The 13578-nt window shown below is 45.5% G+C and overlaps 1 protein-coding gene across 1 annotated transcript; it reads left to right on the top strand.

Annotated features, from left to right (window-relative positions):
- The first annotated feature begins 329 nt into the window (after positions 1 to 329).
- On the top strand, positions 330 to 6899 carry KCTD12 (potassium channel tetramerization domain containing 12). The gene has a single exon (XM_045978126.1). It carries the CDS (start codon positions 1346 to 1348, stop codon positions 2327 to 2329), a length of 984 nt encoding a protein of 327 aa, XP_045834082.1. The 5' UTR covers positions 330 to 1345; the 3' UTR covers positions 2330 to 6899.
- The last annotated feature ends 6679 nt before the right edge of the window (positions 6900 to 13578 follow it).

Here is a 13578-nt window from a genome sequence, read left to right as displayed (position 1 = left end):
GGAACCAGGTGGGATCCAGAGGGGCCTCCACAAGTACGGAGGCCCTGAGACTAGAGGCAACCTCCGGAGGACCGCCTGGAATGCCCGCGGTGCACCTGGACCTTTGAGAGAAGAAACACGCAGGGGCGGAAAGGTGGTTTTTCCAAATTACTTTAGATCCTCAAAACCTGCTTATTTTACCGCGAGATTCAGGGAACGTTGAATGGGACGGGGAGGCTCAGCGGTTCCTTCGGCCTCACCACACGCCGCCAGCCTGTGTAAACAAAGTAATGATACAAAAATATCATTTTTGGCCTGGCCTCGAAGGCGCCACGGGAGAAGGCCGCATCCTCCACCCTCGGCAACGCGCCACGAAATCACTCTTCGAGCGCACCCGACTTATCCGGGAGCCACAGCCGCTCATTTCCTCCCACCTTGAGGTCTCTCAACCGAAGAGTTTGCCTCCTCACCCATGCAAGAAACTGTCGGAGCCAGTTCTACGGCTGGAGAGCGAGGTTAGTTTTCTGTTTCTCGGCTTTTCCGAGGCTACTCGTTAACGTCAGTAGTATCTGGCTGCCTCGGGCCTGGGGCGGCCCCTTCGTCCCTCCAGCTTTCTGGCCTCTCTGGAGAACTTTCGGGAACACAATATTCGACTAGGGCAGCGCCACAGCTCCGAGGTTTAAAGTGGCCAGTTCCGGAGGCGGCCGGGCCGGGGCGGCCACGCACTTGCACTGCCCGGGCGGGGGCGGAAAGTTCACGTCCTCCTCCCAGGCGGGGTTAGGAGGGGAGAGGGCGCCGCGACTGCCCCTCCGAAGCAAGCTGGTCCTCCGAAGCGGCCAGTCCCAAGCTCTATCCGTTTTGCAGGGGAACAAAGTTGGGCGGGAGCGCGAAAGGCTGGAGCGCGGGCCCGGCGAGGTGGAGGTGGGGCGGCGGGGGAGTCGGGTCGTCCCCGACGCGCGAGAGCCGGGGTGGAGCCAGCAGCCGGGCGCGGCGTCAGCGTTTAGGATGCAAATCGATTCTTGGCTCCGCCGGCGCCCCCTCCCGCCCGGGGGAGCAAGGCTCCGCCGCTCCACCGCCGCCCACGCCTCCTGCGCGCCGCGGCGCCCAAGCGGGCGGCTCTACTTAAGCCGCGCGCCGGCCGAGACCCGGCACTCGCCTGGAGCGCGCGGGTAAGGCGGGCCGAGCGCACCGCGGTCCTCGGGGGCGCACAGCAGCGCGCTCGCACCGCTGGGCTCTTCGCGGCTCCCGGCGGCTGCGGCGGCGGCAGCGGGAGCGCAGGGCTGAGCCAGAGTCCGGCAAAGGCGGCGGCGGCTTCGGTGCGCGGCCCCGCTCCCTGCCACCACCCCAGACCGGCCCCTTCTTTGCCATGGCTCTAGCGGACAGCACACGTGGATTACCCAACGGGGGCGGCGGCGGGGGTGGCAGCGGCTCCTCGTCCTCCTCGGCGGAGCCGCCGCTCTTCCCCGATATCGTGGAGCTGAACGTTGGGGGCCAGGTGTATGTGACCCGGCGCTGCACCGTGGTGTCGGTGCCCGACTCGCTGCTCTGGCGCATGTTCACGCAGCAGCAGCCTCAGGAGCTGGCCCGGGACAGCAAAGGCCGCTTCTTTCTGGACCGAGACGGCTTCCTCTTCCGCTACATCCTGGATTACCTGCGGGACTTGCAGCTAGTGCTGCCCGACTATTTCCCCGAGCGCAGCCGGCTGCAGCGCGAGGCCGAGTACTTCGAGCTGCCCGAGCTCGTGCGCCGCCTCGGGGCGCCCCAGCAGCCCGGCCCCGGGCCGCCGCCTCCGCACTCGCGGCGCGGGGTGCAGAAGGAGGGCTCGCTGGGCGACGAGCTGCTCCCGCTCGGCTGCGCGGAGCCCGAGCAGCAGGAGGGCTCGTCTGCCGGGGCGCCGTCGCCCACGCTGGAGCTGGCTAGCCGCAGCCCGTCCGGGGGTGCCGCGGGCCCGCTGCTCACGCCGTCCCAGTCGCTGGACGGCAGCCGGCGCTCGGGCTACATCACCATCGGCTACCGCGGCTCCTACACTATCGGGCGGGACGCGCAGGCAGACGCCAAGTTCCGGCGAGTGGCACGCATCACGGTGTGCGGCAAGACGTCGCTGGCCAAGGAGGTGTTCGGCGACACCCTGAATGAGAGCCGGGACCCGGACCGGCCTCCCGAGCGCTACACTTCGCGCTATTACCTCAAGTTCAACTTCCTGGAGCAGGCTTTCGACAAGCTGTCCGAGTCGGGCTTCCACATGGTGGCGTGCAGTTCCACGGGCACCTGCGCCTTCGCCAGCAGCACCGACCAGAGCGAGGACAAGATCTGGACCAGCTACACGGAGTACGTCTTCTGCAGGGAGTGAGCTCCCCAGACCCCCTCGCTACTCCAGCGTTCTCATCCCCCACCTTCCTGCTCCTACCCCACGCCTTTCCATTCCCCTGTCTCCCACCTTTAGTAGCTGGGCCAGGCCCACTCACGCCCCACTTGAGAACCTGCAGCTGCAAATCCTCTCGGCTTCTTCGTCTTCTTTGGACCCCGCTAACCGAGAGAGCCCAGATGTACTCCCTCCAGTGCTTCCTCTGCCCCCCCTGACTCAAACCACCCCTCCCCTGGATTGTCCTTCAGTGTGGATCTAATGAGGCAGTGTGGCCACAAAGTCACCGAGTACCTGGGAATGGCAGAATTGTTCAGAAGCTGATGGGACTCTGTCCAGTGTGTAGAAGATTCCTTGAAATCCCAAGCCCTTTTGACTCTTTCGCGGCTTGAGAGATCAGAGTTGATAACACTGGGACTAGTTAGTATTTTCAAAGGTCATTAGGTAGCCTTTATGACCCTCTTTAAAACTAGAGTTTTAGAGAGCTGGATGGAAGACTCTGAACCTGGAATTAGGATCCCGTGGAGACAGTTCAGAGACTACAAAAATGAATAAAGTTTTGACAAGTTAATAGGTAGAAGTAGGAAAAGAATCTAGTGCTGGCACAATGAAGGATCATATCTTTAGCGTGCACAATGAAAAGTCTTCGCCTGTGGCTTAAACTTGCAGAAAGTTACCCTCCTGCGTGAGGAGGCATCCTTTCTCCTGGCTCCAGCGCCCGCTTCCCTTAGTTCCACAGGTCGACATGACCGCCTTTACTGGCGAGAGGGAGCAAGAGTGCTGACGCCGGCAAGGGCGAGATAGGCCAGGTCACCCAGCACTGCGGGAAGTCACCTGGCTGTGACCATAAACGGAGCTGGGTAGCCATAATGCACGCCGTGGGTATTAGGAAAACCCGTATTCTTGCAGTGAATGGTAGTAGGACCTTAGCTTGTAAGACTTGGGGGGTGGGATGGGGAGGGAGGAAGGAGGGGTGAAGGGGTGGGAAGGGAGGAGCAGACACATTCATTTATTGTTTGAAACTTGGAAGTTTGTGCCATCCGTTTGAGTACACGCACATTTAAAAAAAAAAGTACACACAAACATGCAAAGCATTTTGTAAAGATTAGTAACAGATCTCTTATCTGGCAGTTTATTGAACTGTTTTGAGTCCTAAACTTAGAAGTTGCTGATACTTACATAACCTAACCAAAGAGTTACCCAGTAGTTTTTGAACTTTAGTTTTTTCTGAACTTTATTTTCTTGTTGATTATAAATCCTGATTTTAAGATCTATTAACGAGCAAAATCTGTTTTGTCTTGGTTATTTAAACTTAAGATCTCTTCTTAAAAATCCTTATTTTCTTCAAGCCCAGCCAATGTTGACTTCTGGGCAAACCCCGAAAACCTGAAAATGCCACTTCTTTCCTGCAGATGTTTGAAATTAAGGTGGAATCTTTTTGGGTGACAGAGCTGCAGAGAGCCAGAAGCACCCAGGCCCGCCCATCTGTACATAGCTATACAATGAAACGTTTGTAAACAAAGGCAAGAAAGTGCTTACAAGTGGGCTCAGCAATAAAATCGTGTTTTTAGGTAAATGCAAGAGAAACAGAAGGAGACCTGGTTGCCTTATATCTTTTCTCTAACATGGAATAAATCCCCACTGCATATTCTATCTACACCTTAGATGAAGGGAAGTGAATCCTTGTCTTTTCATGCTGTGAGGCTCCTTTGCATATTCTGTGATGACGGAGAAGCCTTTCTTTTTTCATGAGTTACAGCAGTTTCTCTGAAGTATGTTTTAAAAGATTTTGTAAGAGTCGTTTTCAGTGTTCAAATTAGTGCTATTTTTTCTTCTTTTTAAAAATGAGTCTTGTACTGTTTCTTACTATGTCCATAACAGATACTAAGAATTGGAACAGTTTTATTCTTACAACTCATGTGATCCAATCTGTATATACCAGATATAAACATTTTACATGAATCACTTAGTTTTTTAATTCATTTACTAATGCTAAATAATTTCCTATATTTACCCCGAGTAATGTGCATCAGATGGTGTATATACTAAAGCAACATGTTTTCATGAGTTTCTTAGATCCTTGTCTCCAGGGACACTGGGTTAGGAAAAAAATACATGATTATAAAACTGAGTTTGCTCCATACTTTTTTCCTTGGCTCTTAATTATGTACTAATAATATGTCAGTTAACTGTCCACTTAAAAAGGTACCTGTATTTTTAACCCACTAATTCTTTTTTTTTTTTAAATTGGTAAACAGATTTGAGGTCTTTTCATTGGACTTACATTTTTAGAAAGGTAAAGTTAGGTTGGTATGTAAAGACTGTAATTGTAAGGGAAATGGAAGTAGAAATCCAGGAAGTTGTGTTTGCGTATATGTTGGGTGTATTCGCAGAGTAGGTAGTGCAACAGAGCTTATCTCTGTTTCAAGTCTGAAATGATTTAGCAAAGTTGATTTCTGGACAAAAGAGGTCACAGATTTCTCCACCCTATGTGCTGTTCTGTTAGATTGTTTAACAAACAGCATGTATGTGAGAACATCTTAGGACAGTTCAAAGCCACTGAGAGGTGGAAAGACTCCAGGATGCCGATTTTCTCTGTTAAATCTGCACAACTCCAGGAGTCATGGGACAGTGCTAAAGTTTTGTTTGTGCCACTCAGGTCTTAATGAATTTTATGTTGTAAAACTTTCAGTTGAACTATTCTGCTTCTTTGGGCACATGGATTTTACTTTCCCACACATTCTGGCTGCCCAGCAATGCTCCCCTCCCTTTGCATTATGTCAAAGACTGGGAATTTAAATGGTCAGAGATTGTAAACTGACTTCTTTTCCTAGGGATGACTGTTCCCCTGAAGGTTGGCAGTCAAAAATGAAAATATTCTACTTTTAGCTCATAGTGAACGCTGGGTAGGAAACTCATTCTGTTCTGGGTGGCTTAGAAATCTGTGGCTAGGTGACTTAGCATGCGTGCTTTTGGGTCCCTTCTCTTCCCTGTACCGTGGGCCACAAAAGAACCCTTTGTGATCTACAAAGTGGGCTGGAGTGTCCCTTGTCATCTCTGATCTTGGATGGGACATCGAGGGTCCATACCAGTAAGCCCTCCAAAGATCCCATTCAGATAACCTGGGAGAATGTCATAAATTCTTCACATAATTATGACTGCATGAAACTGACTCAGTATAGCGTGCATTTACCTATGTTATGGCTTTAATGACCGTTTGGTTCATAAGTGCAAGTGAGTGACATGAGATTTAACAAATTTCATTTAAAAAAAAAAAAGGATCGTTGGCAGTGGTGGTTAGAGACACATGTACCTCGTCCAGTGCTTTTGCACCAGGAGTTGGATAAGTTGCCTATTTCTTAAGTACATGTAGATCATGAACCATATTCAGTCTCATTTTTCAGATTGTATGTTGTGGAAAATACTCCTTTGAGGTGTGAGACTTGGAAATTTTTGGAAAATTTTTTCCCCTTTCTGTACTGTTTTTATTCTTGTGCTGCTACTGCTGCTGCTTTTTTCTTTTCTTTCTTTTTTTTTTTTTTTTTGTGGTGGTAGTGGTGGCATTTTTTTTGTTTGTTTGTTTTTGCTTTTTTTTTTTTTTTGGCATTGATAGCAAAGTGAAAATTTGTGAAACTAGCCAAAATTGTCTTCTCTTTCAAACCAGATCCGTATATGGGGCCTGTTGCTTCTCTGAGGAAATGCACAATCTGAATTCTCAGACAAAAATGGGCAACTGGCAATTCTCTAACTTATCCCAATTTTTATTGGAATTTTCCATGGAATGTCATTACATTGAAGCCATGTAAGGTGAAGCTTTGGTAGTTTTTTACTTTTTAAATTACGGTAAATTCTAATGTTCAAAACATTTTGTACTCCACATGAAAAATGCTAAATTTTAGTGCACGTATTTAGAAAAGTATTGACTGGAGGGGTTGAATTCTGTAAGAATTTCTTTTATAGTCTCAGTCATAAGTACTTTATTCAATTGACTTAAATTTCTAAAATAGTAAGCTGAATATTTTTTATTGTAAACTTAGCAGAGTAAATCCTTCAGAATTTCTTTTGTTTTTTCCTTATGATAACTCATTTAAAAAACTGAATTAGTTTTCTTAGATGACCTAAGTCTGTCTCTTGAGAATAAATAAAATACTCTTGGGTTTTCAGTGGCTATAGTACCTGGTACAGGGTTTCCTAGAGCCAGAAACAAGTTATGTTGAAGTTAATTTTTCTTTGTCACAATGTTGGACAATAAAATCTTAAAGATCTTTGAATTTGAAGATTTAGATTCTCTACTGGGGCCTTTGAAACTTAGATGGAAGAAATCCAAGCAGACTAATTTACATTAGAGTTTAATCTTGTGTGGTAGGAAGATGAATAGTTGACCAAGAATTTTTGTCACCTTATACATTTTGTGGGGCCCCCCTGCCAAGTTTTTTTGTATTTTAAATGTATTTTGAGGTATGTGAACATTAATTGTAATGTAAAGTATTTTACAGCTGTGTTTGTGACTTTATAGGCAGGTGAATTTTGCCATTACTATTGAACACAAATGATGATAATTTGTGATCACTTACACATCATTAGTGAATTTAATGACAAAAGTTTAAGACGTCCATTGTGGATGTTAATTTTGAAGACCTAAATTATATGTTATTTAAATTTTTCCCTACATCTGAAAAACTCTTAACTGCCAAACAATGTAAGATTCCCACAGAGCTCTCTGGGATTATGCAATTGTTGAAAACATTACATGCTAAGTGATACGTATCACTGAGCCATTTTCTCAAAATAGAAGGGGAAAAGAAAAAAAAATCATAATGATTATCAGACTTTCCTCATGAAACAGAAAGCCAAGAAAAAAAAATCCCTCTGTATTTTAAAAAAGACAATTGAGACATGCCCAAACTTTAAGTGAGAATTTCTTCAACCGTCTAAATGCTCTAGAGATTTTTGTTTTCCCTGTTCACAACCAGTTGTATAAGAGACCTACTCGATACTGTTTTCCTCCCTGTGTGTGAAGTACTGAATCATTGATTATGTGACTTGTTATGTATTCTATTAAACACTAAAGAATAAAACATTCACTCCTTTAATTATTCCTTTTGGCTCCTGGGTATGGATTGGCTTGAACAGTGGTCTGATTTCACTTAAGGGGTTAAGTAGTGGGAATGAATGCTTCCCAGGTTGTTGTGGGGCTGTGGATGAACATTGGGCCCTCAGAACTCCTCACTGTGTCTGGCCAGCTTGGCCAGAAGTGAACAGGCTTCTCCCCCAGTTTATTGTCTGTTGAATGCCTGTTAAGGTGGATTGTTACTCAGGGTGGAGGAAGAGTCCTTCCCATTTTCTTTGACTTCAGTCTTACTTAGCAGCACATGCCAATTATTTCGAACATGGGGAATGAAGGGAAAGATGCCTTTTAAAGTTTGTAGGGGTGGCTCAGTTAAGTGTCTCACTCCTGATTTTAGCTCAGGTCATGATCTCTGGGTCTTGATATCAAGCCCTGTGTTGGGATCCATGTTGGGCATGGAGCCTGCTTAAAGTTCTCTCTCTTTCTGTCTATCCCTCCCTGGCTCATACTTGCACTCTCTCTCTCTAAAAAAAAAAAAAAAAAAAAAAAAAAAAGGAAAAGAAAAGTAGGGAAAAAGAAATAGAAACTTGGAGACATGCCTTAATTAAAAGTACAATTTGTGAAGATAAATTTCCAAAGAATGTTGGGAGAGGATCTGCATTTTTATGATAGGGTCTCTCCCCTGCATCCCCTCCATCAGTGGTGACCCTCCTCTTGAAAGAGAGCACAGCGCCTTCCAGACTGAGAAATCAGCCAAGCCGAAGGCGGAGGCAGCAGCCTGGTCTGCTGGGCTGTGGCACCAGAAGCCAGGAGTGACTCGTGGAGAGGGAGCCAGGCTTCACCCTTCCTCTTTGCTTTTGCCTGTACTTCCTCTAGATAGCTTTTGTTCTGAAAATGTGTCTGTTTATGTACGAATACACACATAAACAGTTTTGTTTTTGGAAAGTTTATGTGGAAACTTTGAGCAATGTAATTTCTGTATATCATAACAAGTGAGTCTCCCTCCTCCAGTGACCCCTGGAGGGGTTTTTCTCCCCAGGCGGAACCATTGGTGTGTTGTTACAGGGACATTCTATATATAATCAATATATATATTCCTCCTTTTTTTCTGTTCAGCAGGAATTATATCTGCCCCGTGCCCTGCGTTCTTCTTTGAACACATTCTTCTTCCACACATTCTGGAGCTCTTGCCATGCGTGCCTGAATGTGTAGCAATGGTGCACCTCCTTTGACTTGATAGCTACATTGTATTTTGTGTAGTGGGTCATTGTCTGGATATGCTACCATTTATTTCACCAATCCCTGATGGGCGTTTAAGTTTTCAGGTGTTTTGTTTCTACTCCAAAGAGTGCTGTATTGAGTATCTTTTCACGTAGATGCAAATATGAGTCTTTTTTGTATGAAGTTATGCCAAGACAGAAATCACCTGTAGGTACTATTTTCTGTAGTGGCTATGGAAATGGTAAGATTCACTGGGAATTCTCAAGGGAATGGGGATATGGTACATGGAGTAACTCTAGATTCATTAGATATACAAGTATGAAGTTTTATTTTTGTTTTTGTTTTTTAAAGATTCTATTTATTTATTTGACAGAGTTCACAAGTAAGCAGAGCAGCAGGCAGAGAGGGAAGCAGGCTCCCCACTGAGCAGAGAGCCTGATGCGGGGCTTGATTCCAGGACCCCGAGATCATGACCTGAGCTAAAGGCAGAGGTTTAACCCACTGAGCCACCCAGGCACTCCACAAATATAAAGTTTTATGTGGCCTTTCTACTGAGGACAAGTCCACCCTCCCATGTCCTCCATTTTTTCTATTTCTGAAGGTCACCTTTATCCATTTTTATTCTAGGCCTTTTTGCCCCCCATGAATTAAAGATGACATTTGGTTTTTAGGAATATAGTGTAGAAAGAGGAGCCATAATGTCAATGTATTCTCTAGGGGGAGTTGAAAAAGGATAGGAAACTATAGAATAAATATGGGGCCCTTTTCTGGAATATCAGTCGGACTAACCGAGATGCGTATATTTGAATTGGGAAATTAAGTCATTTAAATGTCAGGTAATTTACAAAAAATCAGTTTTGTTTTATGGAGAAAATGATAAATTTACAAGAACTTCCAAGAGAGAACCCTAAACTTAATTCAAGATATTCTGACCTTGTACAATCTTCAGGACAGTTCACCTTCCTTTGTCATTAACAATTTGGTGGTAGGGTTGAGAACTTCTGCTGGTATGTGCTGGGCTTGTTTCTTAATAAATAGGAAAAATAGGACCTCTTTTTTTTTTTTAAGATTTTATTTATTCATTTGAGAGAGAGACGGGGGAGAGAGAGCAAGAGAGAGTGTGAGAGAGTACAAGCAGGGGAGGGGCAGAGGGAGAAGCCAGCTCCCCAGTGAGCGGGGATCCCAGTGTGGGGCTTGATCTCAGTACCTGGAGATCACGACCTGAACCGAAGGCAGACGTTTAACCATCTGAGCCACCCAGGTGTCCCAAATGTTAACCTTCTAAGTTCTCAGCTCTATTCTGCTCATATAAGAAGTTTCAAGGTCCGTGTCTCTTTGTGGCCAAAATACACCTCTCTCTCCAATCACAGATACCCCTAAAAGTGGCCTATGGGGCGAGGTAGAAAGGAGGAACTCAGGGGCCACTTTAGGCCATTAATTCTTAACTTGGCTGCTGCAACTTTTCCCCATGTACAGCCATCCAGCATTCATTCATTTATTCAAAATCTCTTGAGTACCCACTATGTGCTGGACTGTGCCAATTCTGTGCCAGAATGAATAAGTAGTGAACATGAGAAGGGAGACAAATAATAAGAAACTTGGAGGTGCAGTGCTGGGATAGTCTGAGTAATTGTTGCAGAAAGGAAGGGGGATACCTGACTCAGCCTTATGCTTCCTGGAGGAGGAGGTGCCAGAAACGAGGCCTATAGGTAAAGAAGAGAAAGGGCAGGGGCCTTCTAAGCATAGGCCAGCTTCCTGAGGAAAGACCTGAACACCGTGAACACCAGAACCTCATGGGGGAGAATAAAGCCCTCCTCCCACAAAAACAAAAACAAAACAAAACAAAACCCAGCCAACCAACAAAAAAGCTGGAGTGGAAGTGAGAGCCAGAGCACGGTGAACCTCATATACCGTGTTCAAAGATAGAGGTGTTAGTTAATTCTTAGTGTTTACTGAATAATTTTAAGCAAGGTGTGAAATAATAAAAAATAATGCCACTTTTTCAGAGATCCTGGGAGCTTCGTGGGGGATGGTTTGATGGACCTTGGGAACTGGAAGCCAGTGAGGCAACTGTGTGCGGGGTCAGGTTTATGTACCCTGAGCCCCATGCGGAGCACCTGGCTGCAAAGGGGGTGAAGGTTTTGTTCACCTTTCTCCTCCCGTTAAACCACTCAGGCCACTCGGTTTTCTGTGAGATTTGCTTGCAATGTATTGGGAACACCATGTTTGAATGAGGAATTCTGTTAATCCCTAGATCTGAGGAGCAAGGACATTTTATGGAGCCTTTGCAAGACCTAATTATTTCGTAGGCACTTTATTGAGCACCTGTTAGAGTACATCAAGAGCTCTGAAACACCAACTCAACTTTCAGCTGCAACAGGCATTCCCTGAGTCCCTAATATATTTGAGACACAACAGTCTCCTTTCAGGTATGTTTTCTTCACCTTCAACAGTGGAGAGCGAAACCGTAGACTGGCCAGGTGGAGGGCCTTTACTTCTGACACTACCAGAAATCATGGAAAACTTAGCACTGTTGGGCCGTCTATACTTTGCATGTCTGGAGTTTTATGAACATGACCTTTCCCCCACAATTGTTTTGAATACACTTAATAGCTACTAAGAATGATTCACACCCCCCTCCCCTGGTTTTTCAAAGGGAAAAAGTTTCAAAGGGAAAAAGAAGTACAGGATTGCTGAGCTGGTGGTGGTGTGTGTGTGTTGGGGGCGGGGGGGCGAAGGGCTTTGGATTGAGGAGGCGTCCCGTTCCTCTGCACTTGCCTTGACATGGATGGAGGAGGAGAGGATGAAGGAGAAGAGGACTGTTGCTCTTGGTCGTCATGGAGAAACGATGACCACTCCAACCTGACTGAAGACGTGTTGTCTTTTTACTCATCGATGTGCAAAACTGTAGTGCAAGTAAAATTAAAGCAGAAGAGCAAGAAGGAAAAAAGATGAAGCACAGTAATGACAAGTCCAAAATTAGTTATGTGGACTTCCCCTTCGTTTCAGTAACAGACATTTCCCAAGTGATTTACAAATTGTTCCTCATTAATTCATTCCCTCTCTCCCTTCTACTACTTTCTAAGTGGGTGAGGGAGAGAATCTAAGGTTAGAACAAGCCCTTGTTTCTGTATATAGAAGGGAAGGGGAGTAGAAGTATCTTCTTGTTCAGCCTTTATCTGTCTTTGAAAAACACTGAATGAAACCACATGGTTTCAAGTGAGAGGAATGTGAAGGACATTGGGCGTTCAGGCTGCCTGCTGACTGGGCTGCTTGCTTCTCCTTTATGGTGTAGTTTTATAATCTTCACTCAGCCTTGACATTGACTTGCCCATTTATGAGGGGTGTTGGTGGTGGTGGGGAACATTTATTTCTTTGTATTTGCCTCAGGGCTCAACACAGTACCTAGCCCATAATAGGTCATCAGTAAAAGTTTGTTGAATAAATGAACGGATGCTCCTGTTCGTTCATCCTTTTTCAGGTGTTAGGGAGAAGAAGAACGAACTTAAAATTTGCCTTTTTTTTTTTTTTTTGGTAGCACTTCTAAGAATCAATAATCCCTCTTTATACATATATATTTTTTGAGCAATTAGAACTGCAGTTTCATAAATAAATAGAAATGACTATGCCTCTATCTGACTTGAAAGTTACAAAGGTTACAAAAAGACCTAAATTAATGTGGGCATTTTTATTAGGTGGCAGCTGCTCTGAAACCCCAAATCTTGACAATGTTTCCATTTTATGGTGGAAGTCAAGTTCACTGAGAGCCATGTTACAGGCTTTCATCCAGGGCTATTATTTATTACAAAGTTTTGAAAACCTTAACTGGAAAGTTTCAAGGATGCCTTTTAAGAGCTGTAGAAAAGAATTTTGACCTCCCTGGAACTCTGGAGTATATGGTTGCAAATGTTCTGCTGGTGAGGGTTGTGAGTTTTTAACATGACAGTTGCAAGGACTTAAAAAAAATAAATGGTCTGTGCCATGATGCTCTGACCTTACAATTCTGCTCGGAACCACATGTGTTCCGAGTATGAAGTACTTCCCATGAGCTAATGTCAGAGCCACTGCTAGTAGGTCACAGTGTTGCCTGCTCCATCTGGAAGTGGCACTTGTAAAATGTAAGTAAGAGCAACAGTGCTGTGCACTGGATGTTTGTGTCTCCCCCCAAAATTCATATGTTGAAATCCTAACCCTCAGTGTGATGGTGTCCGGAGCTGGGGCCTTTGGGAGGTGACGGGTTCATGAGGGTGAGGCCCTCAAGAGTGGGATCCGTGCCCTCAGACAAGAGACCCCAGGGAGCAACCTTGTCTTTTCCACCATATGAGGACACAACTGGAAGCTGGATGTCTGGGAACCAGAAAGTGTCCTCTCCTCAGACACCAAATCTGCCAGCGCCTTGACTGTAGACTTCCCTGCCTCTGGAACTGAGAAGTAAATGTTTGTTATTTAAGCTCCCCCAGTCTGTGGTACTTTTGTTACAGCGGCCCAAACTATGACAAATAACAGTGAAATTTGATTATATTGTTGTATCTCTCCTCTGGAATGTAGAGTCTCCTTCTGGTATCTTAGAAGAATTCTCAAAACAAGTTTCATGTTGTTATCATCGTACAGTTTTTTTTTTTTACTTTTTAAAGATTTTATTTATTTGACAGAGACCGTGAGAGAGGGAACACAAGCAGGGAGAGTGGGAGAGGGAAAAGCAGGCTTTCCGCTGAGCAGGGAGGCTGATGCAGGGCTTGATCCCAAGATCCTGGGATCATAAGCTGAGCTGAAGGCAGATGCTTAATGACTGAGCCACCCAGGCACCCTCATCAAAGAGTTTAATTCTAGGTTTGAGTCAATTTGGGGATAAGTAAGAAAATCAGTGCTTTGTTTTAGTTTCGGGATCTAACAGATGAAGAGAGTCTTTAGGGCTTGAATCCTTTGACATTTGTCTTTGATGCACTCT

The sequence above is a fragment of the Meles meles genome, chromosome 14 (genome assembly GCF_922984935.1).
Source record: "Meles meles chromosome 14, mMelMel3.1 paternal haplotype, whole genome shotgun sequence".
Lineage (NCBI taxonomy): Eukaryota > Metazoa > Chordata > Mammalia > Carnivora > Mustelidae > Meles > Meles meles.
This window is presented reverse-complemented; position numbering and strand designations above follow the sequence as displayed.

Excerpts from the sequence above, each read along its gene's own strand:
- KCTD12 (XM_045978126.1), top strand. The coding sequence starts at position 1,346 with ATGGCTCTAGCGGACAGCACACGTGGATTACCCAACGGGGGCGGCGGC.